This window comes from Eubalaena glacialis, chromosome 9 (genome assembly GCF_028564815.1).
Source record: "Eubalaena glacialis isolate mEubGla1 chromosome 9, mEubGla1.1.hap2.+ XY, whole genome shotgun sequence".
Taxonomy (NCBI): Eukaryota; Metazoa; Chordata; class Mammalia; order Artiodactyla; family Balaenidae; genus Eubalaena; species Eubalaena glacialis.
Genome location: NC_083724.1, coordinates 29,083,485 through 29,104,277, shown reverse-complemented (window position 1 = coordinate 29,104,277; position 20,793 = coordinate 29,083,485). Strand labels below are relative to the sequence as shown.

General features: G+C 38.1%; 1 protein-coding gene and 1 long non-coding RNA gene across 6 annotated transcripts; one reads left to right on the top strand and one right to left on the bottom strand.

The window, feature by feature from the left end:
• Positions 1-422: 422 nt before the first annotated feature.
• Positions 423-15,682, top strand: LOC133097841 (protein NipSnap homolog 3A-like). Of its 3 annotated transcripts, none has more exons than XM_061200168.1 (7): positions 423-655; positions 3,440-3,650; positions 5,485-5,643; positions 7,381-7,530; positions 11,260-11,307; positions 11,562-11,665; positions 15,588-15,682. In XM_061200168.1, exons 1-6 carry the CDS (start codon positions 596-598, stop codon positions 11,663-11,665), a joined length of 732 nt encoding a protein of 243 aa, XP_061056151.1. In that variant the 5' UTR covers positions 423-595; the 3' UTR covers positions 15,588-15,682. The 3 variants fall into 3 exon arrangements, with proteins under 3 accessions (XP_061056151.1, XP_061056149.1, XP_061056150.1); XM_061200166.1 differs by lacking the exon at positions 15,588-15,682 and adding an exon at positions 11,739-12,251 and having other exon boundaries at positions 473-655; positions 11,562-11,648; XM_061200167.1 differs by lacking the exons at positions 11,260-11,307; positions 15,588-15,682 and adding an exon at positions 11,739-12,246 and having other exon boundaries at positions 479-655; positions 11,562-11,648.
• On the bottom strand, positions 6,151-20,793 carry LOC133097842 (uncharacterized). 3 transcript variants are annotated; one of them, XR_009702077.1, is made up of 4 exons: positions 20,612-20,793; positions 15,695-15,752; positions 13,799-13,908; positions 6,151-6,649 (listed from the first exon to the last, which is right to left on the bottom strand). It is a non-coding gene; the product is annotated as an uncharacterized LOC133097842 (long non-coding RNA). The 3 variants fall into 3 exon arrangements; XR_009702076.1 differs by lacking the exon at positions 6,151-6,649 and adding an exon at positions 8,137-8,602; XR_009702075.1 differs by lacking the exons at positions 6,151-6,649; positions 13,799-13,908 and adding an exon at positions 8,137-8,602.

Genomic DNA, 20,793 nt, shown 5'->3' with positions numbered 1-20,793 from the left:
AGCCTTACAAGGTCATACTGGGGGTGGCAATAGGGAGAGAAAATGCACTTAATGAACAAAAGGGAAGAATCACTAGTCTTTAGCTACACGTGAATCACCCGACTAAAACTGACCGCTGCAAACACGTCCGCGATTTAAAATGCAAAGCATGACACACACACGCATCCATACTGCCTTCCCAATGGTCATACACACTCTCATTCTACACACGAACTTTTACTGATTGTATGCAAGAGCTCTTAGAGATGAGGCGATGTGTCCAGACAGGTAGCAGAGGAACGACCTCAGCATTCAGCTAATTCTAATATCACTCTTGACGATGGGGGTAAAAACATTTGGGGAAACAAAGGAGCCAGGAAGGGTCAGAGGTCACACCAAAGGCGTCTGAGGCCGGCCCCGGGCGGACGCCGTACGCACTGGGCTCTCCGGCCGCGCCCCAACCCCGGGCGTGAGGCGGAGCTGACCCGCGGATCCCCGCCCCGAGCCTGCGTCCGGCAGTTGTGCAGACGCCGCTCCCTGCTAGTCGGGAAGCAGAGGAGGAGGAGTTTAAGGAAGAATCCCGGCCGCTGCCCTTCTCAGCGGTCGAAGCCGCGCCATGCTTGCCCTCGGAAAGAGCCTGACTAAGGCTCTGGCCGCTCGGACCCTGTCGCCTCAGGTACCCGCCCCGGGGACGCGCCCAAAATGATCCCTGGGAGAGGGGAGGGGAGGGGAGGGGAGGGGAGGGGAGGGGAGGGCCCGGGAGGCGCACCACCCGGCTCGCGCTCCCTGACCTGGGAGCCTTGTGCTGCTGCCTTCTTGTAGAGCAAGTCCCAGCACCTGGAAGCGAGGACCCTGGAGCGCGCAGGAGAAAGGGTGCCCTTAGGGGAAGACCGGCTGCCTGTGTCGCCTACGGCCGGCTCGGGAACAACCGTGGACGGGGGGCTTTTCTAGCCTGGGTGCCCGGCGGCCTTGAGGCCACCCCTGAAGCGCCAGCTGCTGCGTTCTTGCCGCCCCGCGCCTTTGGGCTCGCCGCGCTGGTCCCTGTGCCACGCGCTCGTCCAGCCTATTCTATTGACTTTTGACAAGACACAAGCCCCTCTAGACTGAAGGGTGAAGGAGAAAAAGGTCAACCTGACACTAGCAAGAGAACGGGCCTCCCCCTTATACATGAAATAAAACTTATGAGCATTTTGCAGAGAACCTCAGAGAGGGGCCCAGGGTACAGGTGGTGCAGCATCTGCCCAGCTGCCACTGTCTCCTGCAGTCAGTGTGCAAGTCACGCAGGGTCGAGAACTTCCTAGAAAATATGATGATGACAACCTCATTAAAGTTAAATGAGAAATGATGAATTGGGAGATTGGGATTGACATATAAAAAATAGTAATAATTAAATAAATTTAAAAAGTTAAATGAGAAATGTACAAAATAGATTTTTGTGATTCGGCCTTAACTGTCGTGGATTGTCCTATTTTGTGAATCTAAGCTAGAGACGTTTTGTTGTTGTTTTTTGATGTTTAGGTTTGTACTCCTTTCTCAAGGGATAGGACAGGACGGGGATTTACGTAGAGACTGACTTCCTGTAAAGACTAAAGAGGAGCCATAATGGCCCCTTCACTCAAAATTAGCAATACAGCCTTTATACTGATTCTCTCTACTGGGGCAGGGCCAAAATTATTCCTTACAACTTTATTCTGAACTTTGACTTTACTAAATGTCGATCAAACGCTGTCTTATAGGTGACTTGGAAGTTATTGCTGCTGAAAATGAGCCCTGACATGAATATAAGGGAGCTTGAAGTACTCATGATTCTTCTCCCAGCACAGTTCTAGTTTCTGCCCTACACCAAAAAATCACCTCCCGCGAGCACACACATTCTTATCTCAACTGCTGTTTCACCTTTCCCTGGGCTTCCTTTGTTACTTGTTTCTTTCTCTTGTGAAAGATAACAAAATTATGTGCCTTGACCACATACTTGTTTCCAAGTATCAATACAAATTCCTGAAAAATCAACTAAAAAAGCAACTGTTACAAATACCCCACTGGCTCATTTTCTGATATATTTTATTTATAATACTTATTCAACTATTATACCAGGCAGTTGTTTATTTCTGTAATATTGTCTTATTAGAATTTGGTTAAAATGACACAAAAAAACATGTCCACCAGAAGTAGGAGTAGCTGGCTGCAGTTGTTTTTGGTGGGAATACCTGCTTTCATTGTAAGCTTAGACACTTGGGCAATAGGAATATAACTCATAGGGGACATGAGTGGAATGAACTCAAGTAGATAATTATAAATATGACATTATGCACAATTAAATCACATACATAGGCAATTGTGTGTTATAACCAAAAATATGTCAGAGGAAGGAGCCTACTGGTTTCATTTGACATATCAGCTGGTCAACATAAGCCCCAAATTTGTCCATAGCTTTGTTTGTACCAACATTTGTATTAGATAATTCTGATTAATCAGCTTCAGGAATTGGCACGATATCCAAAACTACAGTAACATGAAATTGTAAACACAAATGCCATATGAGTATGTGTGTATACACGTGTGCATATATGTATTTACATACACACACATTTACATTCAGAGGGGATAATTTCTGGCAGGTAATTTCCTACCTAAAGTTAAGTTCACTAAGACTCAGAAGATTAAACACAGCAAAAATGTATATAGTGACCATACCTCTAATACAAAAAGAACTAATGGTTCTTAAGGGATATTTCCATCAACTTAGTATAATTGGATGGATTAAATGCCCTTCTTCACACTGCATCTATAATTAAACCTAATAATGATTCAGACAGTTCTGACCTGTTGATTTTTCCTTTATAGAATTCATACAGTCTACCACCATGTTATAGTGCAATTTAATAGACTGTGGATTCCCTTTAGCATTAGTTACATTCCAGTTCTATTATTTACCAGTGATGTACTTCATTGAATTTGGAAAATACTTTGACCTGAATTGAAACTTACATTTTTTAAAAAAACCTAAAGAAGGTTTTTCTGCAAGTAAACGTATTTCCATCATTCCTGCCAGAACACCTGTATATTTTATAAAGTTCATTTAAATATATAACTGTAACACATATAGTATTGACTAAAGATAGAATATTGGATAAATAAGGTAAACCGTTTGTAATTAATTAGAATCCTAGTTGTAGTTCTTAGATAAAGGACTCTCATTAAGACCCTAGTGCCTTATGATTAACTTTTCATGAAAAGGTGGCTAAGGGACCCCTGCTAGGAAGCAGTATTTGTATATTCAGCACACTTAAGAGTACTTATCTTTATTGACATCTCTCAGCAAATTCTAAGGAGAGACGACAACAGAGGTACAAACATGGAGTATGAGTCTAATGAGTGTCCCTTCTTTGCAGATTCAGATTTGGTTGTAACATAAGCCTTAAGGTCCCCAAATACTTAAATTTGCCTTATGTTTCTTCAGGTGTGTTCATCTTTTGCTACGGGCCCCAGACAATACGATGGAACATTCTATGAGTTTCGTACTTATTGCGTTAAACCTGCAAAGATGAATGAGTTTCTGGAAAATGTTAAGAAAAACTTACATCTTCAGACAGCTCACTCTGAATTGGTTGGATTCTGGAGTGTAGAATTTGGAGGCAGGATCGATAAAGTGTTTCATATTTGGAAGTATGGTATGATTTTTCCAGCTTAAGTATTCAGTATAGATTTTTACTCTTTTAAATGTTACAATACACTTACTCTTGGGTCTATGTTACTATAAATACACACAGGTTAAATTCAACTTTTAAAGAGAGGAACAACAAATACAACAACAACAAAAAATGAATTCAGTGATTACTCCTCCCACTGGTACCTCTAACAACTTTTGCCCAAATTCCTATGTATCATCATTGGGAAAGTGTGACATCTCGTATTTCAAATCATGAAATTGTGAACTAGCCTTTAATGCTAAGAACATAGAATGGTTCATTGTATAGATCATTTATGAACAATTTAAAGCATTGATTGCAAGAGCCCAAGTGGGTAAAGATAATAAAAGGGAGAGTTATTTTTTCTTATTGTTGAATCTGCAACTGGATATCAGGATTTTAGTAGAAACAATTCAATATTTCTAATTTAGTTTAGTTGAGGTTCATGGGGATAATAGTTAACTTCCAGGCCTCACCCAACTCAGATTGAATAATTTGTTAAATTTAGGGAACCACTTTTGTTTGTGTACCCCAAGGTTTCAGGGAATTCACTATCATTACACTGCTCTAGGGAAGTGAAGGCAAAGGAATTAGAATTCTCCCCATATTGAAGTTGACTTACTGCTGGTTTAGTAGACAACAAAGAACAGGTTACAGGAATCCCCAGATTGTTACTCCAGTGTCCAATCTTTCTGAAGTCCACATAGGACTTGATGATATCCAGAGAACTTTTAATAATTTCATTTAGTGTCTGGTCATCAAGTTAAGAGTCATAATAGTGTCCAAAGTTAATATTCATCACATACTTTATTGTGAAAAATGCTCATTCTATATTTAACATGGCCATAGTTTAGAAGATTTCCCTGTTGTAATAGGACAAACCCCATTAAAACACAATTTATGCTTTAATGTGCAACAAGGAGAATTATGTCCCATTAAGAAAATTACTAGTAAGATCATGATATAACTTACTTAAGCTCTAAGATAGATGTTATTCCTTACCTCTAGCATAAACCATAGAAAACTCTTTTACCATTAACCTTAGGTCCTAATAATAAATATAGTACTAGGCCTATACGTTATTAAATGTATATACCTGTTTGGGTAACAAACAGAAGAGAAACAGTACTGGGTAAAAAGAATGGGTGTCAATAAGTAAGAGAATTAGCACTGTTTCTTTGGAAGCTGTTTGTTCAAAGAGGCTGAAAAAGCAAATCTTAATTTCATTTATGTTAAATTTAATTCAGTTGTACCTTGACCTGACTACCCACCACCAGCACTACCGAAGAAACAGTCTTTCTCTAAACTAACACTATAACTTAAATGCCTCAAATAATAAGAATAAATAATATATACGGAGTACTCACTTGGTGCCAAACATTGTTCTAAGCTCCTTTCAGATACCAATTCTTTTAATCCTCACAACAGCCCTGGAGGTAGATACTATATCATTATCCCTATTTCACAGAATAAGAGACAGGCACAGAATGATTCAATAACTTACCTAAGTCTCACAACTACTTACTAAATGGTAGCACCTATAAAGCCCATTACTATATGACATCATTGGTTGTTTACGTTGCCACTCCCCTTTTAGACCATGAGCAACTAACTACTTACGTTGGTATCTCTAGTGATATAACACATTGTCCTTATGTGGCCTCTAAACATTTGCTAAATTGAATGAAACCCAGAAAAAGTACAGGTGATTTTATTTTTTTATTGATGTATAGTTGATGTACAATATTATATATGTTAAAGTTGTACAGGTGATTTTAAATCAATTTTATTTTTCTTACTCCTGTTATTCCCATAGACAATTTTGCTCAGCAAACTGAAGTTCGGAAAGCCTTGGCCAATGATAAGGAATGGCGAGAACAATTACTCATTCCAATTTTGGGTCTTACTGATAAACAAGAGAGTGAAATTACTTATCTGGTGCCATGGTGCAAATTAGAAAAACCACCCAAAGAAGGTAAGTTCGTCTCTCTAAATTACATTGAATTTTAATGAAGAACATACTGAAGATTTTAAGCTATAAAAACTAAAGTTCCGTAGGAAAAAATAATCCTTTGTTTTATATCGGAATATATTGTGATTATAGAGATAAAAATGAATTTGAGCTCTTTGCTTACAATTAAAACAATGAGCCTTAAATAATGAAATTTTTTCCAATTTGGAAAAACTGTTAAAGTTTAGGTATGAATATGAAAAGTTTACATGGGAAGAAAGGTTGAGAAGTTGGGGATCTGGAACACAGAACACATGTATAGGTAGGTAAAGGATAATGTATGATATTTTCTCATAATTTAGTATTTTTTTTACACAAATTACAGTTAATCTAAAAACAGTAAGTATATCTTTGCTTGTAAAACTGGGGGGAATGGATTAATTTAAACTGTTAAGCTGAATTACTGTAGTTTAACTTTTTTGTTTTCCTCTTATTTCTCAGTTTGAAAGTAATTATTAAAGATTTATCTTCTTGCTGATTTCACTTTCTTACTGACTTAAGGGAAATATTTACCTCAACCTAATTTTAAACAAAAGGCAGACTTTTTAAAAGCATAAACTAATTTTTCTTTCCCCCATAATCCCAACTTCGTAGTGTATCTTAGATGACAAGAGATTTGAAATGTCTTATTTGGATCCTATCCACCTGGACCTCCCCTCAGCCTTCAGCACTGTCTACATGAACTTAGTGGCTCCTAGAACAGTGTCACATCTTGGTTATCTGCCTGTGTTGTTTATAATTCTTTAGTTGCTTTGTACTTTTTTTCCTTTTACTTCTCAAATCTACTTGTTCCCTAGTTTCTTTTTTTCTACCTGCTCCATACTTCTGACCAGAAGGTAAACTGATTTTCAAGTGTTTACCTGGATATTTAAGAATAATAAAACCACCTTCTTCATTTTTTTTCCCCTCAAAATCTCACATATCACTTTGGGTCCTTTGTTTCCTGGCTGTTCCTGTTAGAAATGGAAACCTGTAGGGGGAAATTATACAAACAAAAAAGTGTTTCCTCTCAGAATTGGAAAGAAGAAGGAAATATATGAGATCAGAAAATACTTTTCTTATTCATTTCTTACCTAGAATTAGACTCAGGCAGCTCAAAAATCCTATCATAAATTCTCAATATTTGTTTAAATGACTAATTTTTTTTTAAACATCTTTATTGAAGTATAATTGCTTTACAATGGTGTGTTAGTTTCTGCTTTATAACAAAGTGAATCAGTTATACATATACATATGTTCCCATATCTCTTCCCTCTTGCATCTCCCTCCCTCCCACCCTCCCTATCCCACCCCTCTAGGTGGTCACAAAGCACCGAGCTGATCTCCCTGTGCTATGCGGCTGCTTCCCACTAGCTATCTATTTTACATTTGGTAGTGTATATATGTCCATGACACTCTCACCCTGAATGACTAATTTTATAGATTAAAAATCGTTCAGATAATAGCTTAATATAGCTTCCTTTTTCTTTGTTCTCTGTGATAAGCTTAATAACTCACCCTTAAACATGGAGACTTTCTAAACATAAAAGCTAGGAAAAATGCAAGAAATGCAAAGAAATCATAAATATGTATGCATAAACATTTTTATGTTTGATCCTCCAAATCTGTGTATGTAGATTAGCCTTCCACTGGAACCACACTAACCTGATGAGAAATTTCTTGAATATCTTTTATAAAGTAATTATTTTCTCTCTATTCCAGGAGTCTATGAGCTGGTAACTTTTCAGATGAAACCTGGTGGGCCAGCTCTGTGGGGTGACGCATTTAAAAGAGCAATTAATGCCCATGTCGATCTAGGCTACTCAAAACTAGTTGGTGTTTTCCATACAGAATGTGGAGCACTCAACAGAGGTATAGTTGTCCATTTCTTCTATGAAATTTAAAGTGTACTGGTGACCTACTAAGTTCCTCCAGTATTTTGTCACTGTTTTTGATTATGCCATATATTTAATTTTTATTGCCAAATATTTAGGGTTTTTTGTCATTTTAAGGGTTGAAAATACCTGTTTTACATAATATTTATTTAGAATGTTAACCACTTATGAAGGCTTTTCCAAATGTTGAACTGCTGTCTTCCATGATACATCAAAATGATAAAATTAAAAAACTGCAAGGAGCCTAAGAAAAATCTGTTCATCTTTTTTTTCCTCTAAATATATTTTTATTGATTTTTAAAAATAACATTACTTGGGATAGAGTGTTTGTCTCTGAATGAAAAAGTAATACATATTTTTACAGAGACTAAATATCATGGCCATGACCAAAGGTGGAAAAAAAACATTTTCCACTACTTAGAGATAATACTGTTAACATTTTGGTCTTTCTATTCCTGTGTCATTCATATATATGTAGGTGAATGTATATATGTGTATACATATATATTCATATTCATATATATGCTAGAAATAATGCATATGCATGATTAATGACTTCCTAACACTCCACTGAGAGTAACATATGGCAGACAGATAGATAGTACATATCTTTATTTAATAAACACCTATTTGAGGCTTTTAACGTTAAATTTGAAAGTTACTGCAATCTGAATTTCACTTTTTTTTTTAGAAATTCGCCATGTATTTCTTCTTTAGGTCTTTTTTTTTTTTTTTTTTTTTTGGCTGTGTTGGGTCTTCGTTTCTGTGCGAGGGCTTTCTCTAGTTGCGGCAAGTGGGGGCCACTCTTCATCGCGGTGCGCAGGCCTCTATCGCGGCCTCTCTTGTTGTGGAGCACAGGCTCCAGACGCGCAGGCTCAGTAGCTGTGGCTCACGGGCCTAGCTGCTCCGCGGCATGTGGGATCTTCCCAGACCAGGGCTCGAACCCGTGTCCCCTGCACTGGCAGGCAGATTCTCAACCACTGCGCCACCAGGGAAGCCCTTCACAGAGTTTTTTGTGGCAAACTCTAGAAAATGCATGTATAGTTCACCTGGAAGGATAAATGACCAAGAATAGCTAATTCATTACTTCCGTCTGCCTCCTCAACTTCCTTACTTGAGTGTCCAGTGGACATCTCAAACCTAACATATTCAAAACTGAGCGTCTGATCTTTACCCAGAAATTTAACTTCTAGTAATATATCCTAAGAAAAGAATCTGAATATACAGAAAAAAATATTTTCAAGCCGGAAAATATATGAAGAGGAGAAAAATTATGAAAATTATTAGCTGTCTATCTCATACCACATGGTAAAATAAAATTCAAATGGATTATAGATTTCAATGTAGAAGAAGTCATAAAATTACTAAAATAAAATATAGATTTTTTTTTTTTGGCTGTATCAGGTCTTAGTTGCGGCACGCGGGCTCTTCGTTGCAGCACGCGGGCTTCTCTCTAGTTGTGGCGTGAGGGCTCCAGGGCGCATGGGCTCTGTAGTTTGCGGCACGCAGGCTCTCTCATTGAGGCGTGCGAGCTCAGTAGTTGTGATGCGCAGGCTTAGTTGCCCCACGGCATGTGGGAGCTTAATTCCCTGACAAGGGATCAAACCTGCGTCCCCTGCATTGGAAGGTGGATTCTTTATCTCTGGACCACAAGGGAGGTCCCCCTAGATGCTTTTTTAAAATAATATGGATGAGAACTATACTTCTAAACCAAAAAACAAATGAAAACAATGAAGGCAAAAAAATCAAGTGATGAATTTTTTATAAAAAGGCTCAATCTTTCTGCATGCCCCAAGACACCAGAAAGGAAATTCAAAAGCAAAAAGAAATGTAAAAACATATGCAAAGGTAGATGTACAGATGACTACTAAATATATATTTAGGAAGACGTAGATTAAGACTATAAGGAGATGCCATTTTCACCAAATAAAGACATACTTATATATAGTACCAGAGAAGCTGGGAAAAAATAAGTACCCCTACTGTGTAGCATATACTGGCTTAATAATTCCCCACCACAAAATTCAGCAATATAAATGAAAAGCCTTAATTTTAGAATTATTTTTGCCAATATTCTAGGAAATATGCATAGTTGTATAGGTGTATTCAGTTACACAGGAAGGAAATTTGAAAGAATATAAAATATATAGTGGTCACTTGAATGATGAAAATATTTTTTAAGTGGTATTTTAATTTTTATAATGAACATATATAACTTTTATAAGAAAAAACTGAAAATGAGTATGCACACTTTTTAATCTTAAATTCATTCTCAGTGGAGAAAAAGGAATAAATAGTAATATGCTGAGTATAAATCAGTGCATCATTTCTGGACAACTTATAGCGTGTATACTGTACCTATATAAGATATTCCCTTTCGTTCTCTTAATTTTAATTGTAGGAGTTTACATTGAGGAAATAATGAGATCCAGACTGGTTGGGTTTGAATCCCAGCTCCACCGCTTACTAACTTTGTGACTTGGAGTGAGTTACTTAACCTTTCTGTGCCTTACATTGCTCATTGATAAAATAATCATAATCATAACCTACTACCTAGGATTCTTGTGAAGACTAAATGAGTTAATACATGCAAAACGCTTAGAGCCAGGCCTAGAACATAGGAAGCACCCAATAAATGTAAGTAGTGATTTGTCTTTGACATTGTTATTTTTATAAATATACATGATAGGTGCTGCTCTAAGGAAGTTTTTGTCAGCATTGTTTATGATAAGGAAACTTTAGAAACAATGTAGTATGACCCTATGTATATGATATACTTGTAATACACAAACAGACACACATATACATCATATATATCATGCGTCTAATATAAGCATAAACATATATGCTGTGTGCCTATAAATACATAAAAATATAAAAATACATACATATATACGTAAATATGGAAAAGATACACCAAAATAGCAAAGTGATGAATTCTGGGTGGTAGGATTAGAAACTATTCCTGCTTTCTCTTTTTGTTTATTTGCATTTTCCAAAATCTATACAGCCAACATGTATTACATTGTAATTATTTTTAAATTTTTTAATAATTTAAGTAAAAGAACATTTATTTCAGTATTTTGTAGAATACCACACTATTTTGAATGATATAAATAATCAACAATAAGGGGCTGGTATAAAAAGTTGTTATATCTATGGGACAGAATTCACGTGTTAAAAATTAATAGCAGGGACTTCCCTGGTGGCGCAGTGGTTGAGAATCCGCCTGCCAATGCAGGGGACAGGGGTTCGAGCCCTGGTCCGGGAAGATCCCGCATGCCACGGAGCAACTAGGCCCGTGTGCCACTACTGAGCCTGCGCTCTGGAGCCCACGAGCCACAGCTGCTGAGCCTGCGTGCCGCAACTACTGAGGCCCGTGCACCTAGAGCCTGTGCTCCGCAACAAGAGAGGCCACCGCAATGAGAAGCCCTCACACCACCACGAAGAGTAGCCCCGGCTCGCAGCAACTGGAGAAAGCCCGCATGCAGCAATGAAGACCCAACACAGCCAAAAATAAATAAATAAATAAAATTAAAAAAAAAAAAAAAAAAAAAATTAATAGCATTGTCATAGAAACTTCTCATTGTTGACTTTTTTAAATCAATTACAAAGTATAATATACAGTAAGACCCTAATTTTATATTTCTCATCTTTTAAAAGAAATACAATAAATATTAATACAGGTTTTCTCTGGGTGGTTAAGTTTCAGCTACTTTTAATTTTCTTCTTTGCATCAGCCAAATATTCAGTGGTGAGCATAATTTTTTTATAATCTTGCTTTTTCAAAATAAAGTAAAATCCTTCTGTTTCTTCTTCTATAAAACCAGTTTGACTAATTAATTTATAAATTTCTCTCCCAAATCTTTGACTTCTCTGAAATCTTATCACTAACATACTTAGTGCTACCTTTTTGATAATCACTATTTTGATTTAATGTTTCTGTATTTCTTATTTGAGTAATGCCACAGTCTTTACAATCTATTACTGGTTTATTTATTTCTGCAGTTCACGTTCTTTGGTGGAACGCGAGTGCAGATAGCCAAGCAGCTGGGAGACACCAGTCTCATGAGGATCCCAGAGTTGTGGCAGCTGGTAAGCTATTTCACTAGGTACGAGTTATTCTTAGAACAAATTTCATTTAGTCAACAACTTTATATACCTTCTTATGAATTTTTTTTTCAGTTCGGGAAAGTGTCAATTACCTAGTGTCTCAGCAAAATATGCTTCTGATTCCTACGTCATATCCACCACTGGAATAGTTTTCCACGGACATACAAAGCATTGCATGAACTGCCATAAGATGTGTCTGTTAATGATGCTTAAATTCTTCCAAGAGATTCTCACTTTTATTTGAAGGAAGTAGTAAGCTAATTTGCTATATCCCTTGCATTTTTTAAAAGCTACTCTCTATCCACTGTCACCACCACTTTAGGAAACAGTATGTTCATTTTCCCCTTGGTATTTCAGTATCTGTCACACATTAAAAATAGTTGCCATTACTACAGTATCTTGATTTTTCATTTGTTTCCGAGTATCTCTTGTTCTCTATTTTGACAACCCTCTGCTTTTATACCATTTTCTTACATACAAATGATTGTTACATTTCCATACCTGTGATAGTATCATTAAATTATATGCATAAATTATCAACCTTTTCATCATGTCTGTTTTTCTGAGATTATAAAAGTTTTTGTTCAGTAAGGTTTTCTTTATAATACCAACTGGGATCCATAAAAAAATCCATTAAACATTTCTTTACTACAGAAAAGTACAGTATCATCTGTGTCATTTATGTTAATTATGGTTTTTACATTAATAATTAACCAATTACTTGGAAAATAATGTTATTAGGTCCTGGTATTAAAGCACATTGATAACTCATTGGTTTATATGCTTGCAGTGTCTTCATTTACAGTTAATTTTACTAATTTTTACTTCATTTTGGATCACTGTTTAGTAAAGACACTCGGTCATCTATTTGTTTTTTTTTTAATTGAAGTATAGTTGATTTACAATGTTGTGTTAGGTCATCTATTTGTTTGTTTTTTTTTCTTTTTTTTTTTAATGTGATGATATTTATTTATTTATTTATTTATTTTTATTTATTTTTATTTATTTATTTATTTATGGCTGTATTGGGTCTTCGTTTCTGTGCGAGGGCTTTCTCCAGTTACGGCAAATGGGGGCCACTCTTCATCGCAGTGCACGGGCCTCTCACTATCGTGGCCTCTCTTGTTGCGGAGCACAGGCTCCAGACGCGCAGGCTCAGCAATTGTGGCTCACGGGCTTAGTTGCTCTGTGGTATGTGGGACCTTCCCAGACCAGGGCTCGAACCCATGTCCCCTGCATTGGCAGGCAGACTCTCAACCACTGCGCCACCAGGGAAGCCCCATCTATTTGTTTTAATGAGATTTATAATTATGGAAATGTCTGCCCTAATAAAAGCCTACATATACAATCTGATTCTTTTTATTGTGTTTTATATTTTTATCCTCATCTCTGGAGCTATTGTTGTGTTGCCATAAGGTAATGAGACAGTAATAATGTACTGTCTTTATTGTAAATATTGTCACCTCAAGTAAATAGCCTGCTAGTAACCTTACAAGAATTTCTTCAGTACCATCACAGACATACTAGGATTTTCTTACAAACAACTTTAGTTTTTATTTTAGTTGAGTGCCTCAGCCTTCTTAAACTAGATTTGGCACTTCTAAGCTCTCCTGGTAGCTTGTACTTACAGCTATGTTATTTTATGTTTCGAACATACTGCAAAAACAATAAATTATGAATTAACTATCTATGGGAAAACTGAAAAACAGGAAGCATGGTCACCTCTCACTTACCTGGTCCTCAGGAATCTGAAGGACAGATGAGTTCCTAGTAAGGCAAAGAACACCCTGACTCTGAAGGCTAAAATCTATCAGACATGTTAGAAGCATTGGTTTTGAGTTTTGACTAAGAGTCTTCCACCTCAGTTTTTTGAAAAGTTGTCACTTAGGGAATGAGGTGGTGGTCGTATGAATTGCAGTCTGTGTGGACGGATTTCCTCTGGCGTGAGATCAGCCATGTGCTTAAGGCCACGTTTGGTCACATGAAAGTGTACAACTGGGTCTGCCTTTTCCTCTTTCATTCATCTTTGGACTAGCTAGAACATTTCCTGGTGATGGCCAGGGGCCCTTTCATCCATCCAATCCAGAGCCCTATTGGAGGTTTATAAAGCAGTGGCAGACCAGCATTCTTACCATGTCCTAGACAGAATTGGAGAGCCAGTAGAATGATGGGCTTCACTCCGCTGATGAACTACAGGTGCTTCTATTTGCTGACACACCCCTGGATCAGGAACAAGACAAAGCTGGCCGGGACAGAGGACATTGCAGAGATGACACAGATGGACATAATTATGTCCACTAACATGTTCTTCTTGCAAAGAGAAAGTCAGTGAGAATCTGAGGGTTCACTGATGCAACTGAGGACTCAATCAAGGCAGACACACACATGCACACACGCAATATATGAAGAATAGCCCAGGGAAAAATACCTCTTCAATAAATAAAATAAAATTATTTTAGTCAGAGTTAAAACATCATTGAGGTGAAAAAGCTGACAGTGCAAATGCAAAATTGATTTCTCTGAGTTCATGAAAAAGTCTGGTACCAAAATGAAACTATTCAAAGAGGTCTGAGAAGGAATTTCCTGGCAGTCCAGTGGTTAGGACTCTGCACTTCCACTGCAGGGGGCCTCGGTTCAAACCCTGGTCGGGGAAGGCCCGGCCCAAAAATAAATAAATAAATAAATGGAATTTAATTTAATTCAATTTAATTTAGTTTAATTAAAAAAAGGTCTGGGGCTTCCCTGGTGGCTCAGTGGTTGAGAATCTGCCTGCCCATGCAGGGGACACGGGTTCGAGCCCTGGTCTGGGAGGATCCCGCGTGCCGCGGAGCAGCTGGGCCCGTGAGCCACAATTACTGAGCCTGCGCGTCTGGAGCCTGTGCTCCGCAACAAGAGAGGCCGCAACGGTGAGAGGCCCGCGCACCGCGATGAGGAGTGGCCCCCACTTGCCGCAACTGGAGAAAGCCCTCGCACAGAAACGAAGACCCAACACAAACAAAAATAAATAAATAAATAAAATTTTTTAAAAAAAGAAAAAGAAAAAAAAAAAAGGTCTGAGAGTAGCCTAATGGGGTTCACTTTGGTTCAGTTTTTGACATTATAAGACCAGCAGGTTGTAAATTCTCACACACAAAAAGGACTGCTTTGGTTTGAAAACTTAATAAATGCAGAAATATTAGTGTGGAGTTACTCAAATAAGTTAAATTCTTCTGGCTGTAAGTAAACTGGAAAACAACAATGTATAGCATATTAATCTAACAGAAACAAAAATTCTAACAGATGCTTGTTATAAGAACAGTCCTATACACCCATTATACAGGGTCATATAGAATTCCTAGTGACCTATACTGATACGCTGTAGGAGATAAGCAGAAACAATAACTGCCATGCTCCACATATAGGATCTACATTTTCAAGTATTAACTGGAGCTCGGTCTTGACTAGTGTAAGATCACTAAGTGCCAGTGATGGCTTTGTATTTAAAAGTCTTAAACAATAAACTGTTAGGTGACCATGTTTACCTGCCAACTACTCCCATGTACCAGTTACTCACTGAAACATTATTTATAAAATAAACATATGGAAACACTTAAAAATCAATAGGGAAGAAATAACAAAGTTATGGTACAAATGTCCCTTGGTATTTCAGGGGATTGGTTCCAAGACCCCAGCAGATACCAAACTCTGCCATGCTCAAGTCCCTTATAGAGAACAGTGTAGTATTTGCATACAATCTATGCACATCCCCCTTATACTTCATCATCTCTAGAATACTTATAATACCTACTACAATGCAAATGCTATGGGAATAGCTGTACATAGACTGTAAATGCCATGTAAATAGTAGCCTGTGGGCAGCAAATTCAAGTTTTTTCCTCTTTGAACTGTCTGGAATTTTTTTTTAATGTTTTTGATCCGCAGGTGCAGAACCCGCTAAAGCAGAACCCACAGATACAGGCCAACAGTGTACTCAAACACTGGATTATTGGGGAGTATTAAAATGAATGAACCATATCTGAACAACTTACTTTGTTACCTTTGTCTCTTAGTCTCTCTGAGCTTCTTGGTTGCTGTTTTTGTTTTAATCTGTAAAATGGAAATATGAACTTCACAAAGTGAGATGAAAGAGAATACGAAAGAAAAGATTAAGTAAAAGACATTAATATACACGACAGCTCCTACATGATATCAGGCACATTAGAATCTGATATTCTCCTGTCTGCAAAATAGGTATCATTGATGTCCTCTGAAAGAGAGAGGAATAGGATATATGATTTGAGAATAATCAATGTTTATTAGAACCTCTTAAGAACGAGAAGGTCGGCGAGACAGGAATGAGGAAAGAATTAACCAACCAAATGAGGGCCTCTCATTGAAGAGGTAATCACAAACGAGACTCTAGTCACATGAATCTACCAACAGGCCTCATTCCAAAACACTCACAGGCTTAGGACCCTTATTCAATGAAATATACTTTGAAATAGAATTTATACTAAGGCAGCCTGTAAAGTTATGACTTTAACTATTTTCAATGTTTATTTTGTGCTGAGTGCAAACTTCCAATGACTCCAAGAGAGTGGGAAAACTGGGAACTGTATTTTTTAATATCCAGTGTCTATATAAGAAGAAAATCATCTTGAATATGAAGACTACTTCAACTAATGTCATTAAGCTATCTTGCAAAGACAACACAGAATGATTTTCTGAAGGAATTTTAATCTGTGTAGTGCTGATTTGCTATAAACCATGTGTCTGTCAACCTTCATAAGAGATAGAGGGACATGTGAGGTTCAGTCATAAAGTGTGTATGGGAAAATCCTAGGCAATATCCTGAAGGACCTAACAAGGGGCAAAAGAGACAACAGGCCCCATGGGTTTGGACACAGCCTATCAGCCCCTTGCATTAATGCTCTGGCCCTCAATACAATGTTGAGAATAAATAAAGCATAAAAAATTATAAAGACGCTGTAAAAGCAATCCATGATGGTCAAGTAAAGCTAAAAGAGATTAAAAAGTGAATTAATTACTCAACTGACTGAAAATAAATGGTAAACTGAACTGGTTTTAAAATCTGGCTTTAAACCCTGGATGTGCCACTGAGCAGCAGTGAACCTGAGAAAATTACTTCTCTCAGAAATTCACCTTTCTCACTTGGAGATAAAGCTTAACTCACAGCGTTTGGAGGATAATTAAAACCTGTAAGAAAGTGAGTAGGAAATTGTCTCAGCACTTAGCAGCGTCTTCCCTCTCTAAGTTACAGTCATGCATTTTACCCTTCACTATCTGGTAAGTACTTTCCCCTTGTAAATTCTCTCTCCCTTTCTGCTGACTAGATGCAGTTGATGATGGGGCTCTAGGGATGGCAGAGCCACAGGGTCGAGAAGCCTGGGTCCTTAATTCACCACATACAGAAGAGCTGCTTGCCAATTAGGAAAACCCATTTTAGATCTTAAAGAACAAGAAATAAAATCCTACTGTGTTTGAGACATACATTTTGGTGTCTATTTGTTACAGCACTTTAGCCTATCCTATTTAATACGTTCTTGAAAGGCTGAACCACATTCAGGAATACCAGATACGGCAGAAAGTGTCAAAACTAGTCTTAAACAAATTATGTGAATGACTACCAACCAAGCAATGAGATATTCAGCATTCTACCCTCAGTCATAGGAGACTGGCAGTAAGGCTTATAACTCACAGATGGAAGCCTGGAAGTTTCCTCGGAGGGGCAACTAAGAGAAATGACTTACTTACACATGGTAGCAAATGGGGCAATTTCCCCAGTGATGAAACAGCCCAGTCAGAAAACCCTACAGTGAAGCCCACTGTTTGACAGCCGCCCCTCCAGGTACTCAAAGAGCTCTCAATTTTTTTTTGTTGTCTCTCTCCAAAATATGAACTGATAGTCAAGGATCACAAACATAAAAATATTATAGGAAAAACCCTAGTAACAAGGGAGAAAAGGAATCAAATGAGAGAAAATATAATAAAACTTGAAAGAAAAAGAAATAATGCAGGAAGAAGACCTAAAGCAATGACTAAAATAAATACCTGTAATTAATGTCCACAGATATAGAAATATTTAACCAATGAAAAAAAAAGAGTATTTTTTAAAATAAAAATAAAAATATTCTGGGGAAGGGATAAAAAAGAGCTCTTGTAAATAAATACTGTGAAAGTAGGAGTTTAAAATTCAGTAGATAAGTTAGAAGATAAAATTGTGGTACTTAACCCCAAAAAAACCTACACCAAAAAAGTAGAGATGTAAAATAGTAGAAAAAGAAAGTGAGAAGATCAAGTGGAGGCAGAATGTTTGAAAAACAGAAGTTCCAGAGATTGACAAGAGAAGGAAAAAACTCCAAGAAACACAAACATTTTTCAGGATTGAAAAGTGTCCAGATTAAGAGGGGGACACTGAGTGAGGAACAATGGATGAAAAAAGTGCCTACCCCAAGGCATGTAATTGTGAAATTTCAGAACCCCAGGGAAAATGAAAAAAACATAGAAGATTCCAAAAAGAAAGAAAAACAAGTCACATACAAAGAATTAGGAATCAGAACACTATGAATTTCTTACTAGAAGCTATAATACACTGGAGAATTGCCTTTGAAAATATAAGGAAAAATTATTTCCAATGTAGAATTTGGGTTATATACCCAACCAACATATGAATCAAGAGGGTTGACAGAATAAAACATTTTTAGAGATGCAAGTCTCAAAAGTTTAACTCCCACGCACCCTCTCCAAAATGTAGGATTAAAAAAAACAAAAACAAAAACAAAAAGCTATAAAATCCTGGCAATGGGAGGTCCAACACAAGGCAAATGAGACCCCCAGGATATCAGTGAGAGGAGATCCCAGAATTACTACCATGCTTAGAGAACAATTAGCCCACACTGGAGCAAGAAAACAAAAGACCCCCAAAAGACAATGCCAGAAGATGAAACTGACAAGCTGATTAATGGGTTTAATCATACTGAGAGGAAATTTATTCTTCTGGCAAAGAATTTGGTGATTAATAAGTGATAGGTATAATGAAAATAATAGAAACAAATGAAAAAGAGAAATAAAATACTCTCCTTTTGTTTAAGATCATAGGTTTAAGCCACTAGAAAATGATTTCTCAAGTAAAAAAGGAGTTCATACAGGGCTCCTAGTATGGTGCTCCATGGTGTCAGAACCTAGGCTGCTTCTCTCTTGTTGTTCTGCCATCTTCAGCATGTGGCTTCTACCTCATAGTCCAAGAACTCAAGCCATTACATCCACATTCCAGCAGGCAGAAATAAGAAAGAAACAAAGAGGGCAACAACCTAAACTGCTTTAAGACCACTTAGAGTAGGTCATAAATGCATTAACACATCCCACTGGCCAGGACTCAGTCACATGGCTGCACTAAGCGGCAAGGGTTGTATTGCTAATTTTCAAAAAAGGTGGGGTGGGAGAAGAATGGCTACTGGGAAATAGCTAGCAGTCTCTGCTACCTCCCTCCAGCACTTTCTATTCTCCATATCCTACTTGTTTTTCCTCATTGTATTTATTAATCCCTAACATATTTTTCCTTCATATGTTTACCTGTTTCCCCTAACCTGGAAGTTCCAAGAGGACACAAACTTTGTCTTTTGTTCCCCTCTGCACCCCAGTTTTTGTAAAAATGCCTGAAGCATAAAGGAGTTTAATTAATACAGGTTGAATCAGGGTATGAATTGTGAATTCTAGGGAGAAAAAGTCTAAGAAAAAAACTTAAACATAAAGATCCAGTCCAGGCACAGATGATGTTTTTTTGTCTTGCTTGGTTAGATATGGACGCCCATCAACTTGAAAAACTGACTCACTACCTCTGGAATTACTAATTTTAAAAAGCCTCCCTTCCTATGAACAGATGATTCAAAAGTCTTTGCAAAGGCACAACCAATACAACCACAGATGACAGCCCTCTAATAATTCCCTAGCCTTAATAGTATAAGCAATATCACTTCAGTGTGTGCATGAATGTAACTATTGTGTAATTGGGTTTAGTTATGTGTTGTGTGTGTAGTTATGTGTGTAAGAAGGTAATGTAATTAGTGATAAAGGCATAAACATCAATATAGTGTAAATTTTAACTATTTTAATGTTATTTATCAGATGAGGGAAAGGAAGTGTATTTTGGGTAAATGGTATGTTAACAGACCTATATCCTCAATTTCCAAGCAATAAATACTATCTGTAACTGAAAATATCAAGAAGCCCCAGAAAGTGTATATAATTCAGAAAAAGGGAAACAAGCATTAGAAGAAACAGCTGAAAATGTTGAAAGCGGTTACTCTGGGGACCAATATCAAGAATAAGAAAACAAGATCAGAAGTCTGCTGATTTGTTTGTTTAAATTTGAATTTCCATTATCTAGTTCAGGGCCCCCATCCCTCTGAGCAACTAAGAAATACTCTCTCTAACAAGGCCATGCTGGAGGTGGCGATAGGGAGAGAGAATGCACTTAATAAGGAAGAGTGAAGGCTCACTGGTCTTTAGCTACATGTAAATCACCCGAGTAAAAATTAACCCCGGCAAACACGTCCACGAGTTAAATGCAAAGCATGACAGGAAGGCATCCATACTGCCTTCCCAATGGTCACACAAACTCGCATTCTACACACGAACTTTTACGAAGCGTATGCAGGTGTGCATGGAGATGAGATGAAATTAACCAACTAATGTCACCGCGGACACTGGGGGTAAGATCTCTTGAGGGAACAAAAGTGCACCGAAGGGTCAGGGCTGACACCTAACGCGCCTGACAGGGGCAGGTGGTGGACGCCTCGCTAACTGGGCTGTCCGCCCCCTCTCCCCCCGCTCCGCCCCCTCTCCCCCCGCTCCGCCCCCTCTCCCCCCGCTCCGCCCCCGCCGCAGTAGGAGGAGCTGAGCCGCCCCGAGCCTGCATCTACCCTTGCGCAGGAGCTGCTCCCTACCAGTAGAGAAGCCACAGGAGAAGGAATTTAAGGAAGAATACCGGCCGCTGCCCTTCGCAGCGCTCGAAGCCGCGCCATGCTTGCCCTCCGAAGGAGCCTGACTAGGGCTCTGGCCGCTCGTACACTGGCTCTTCGGGTACCTGCTGCTGGGACGTGCCCAAAATGTCTCCTGGGGGAGGGGA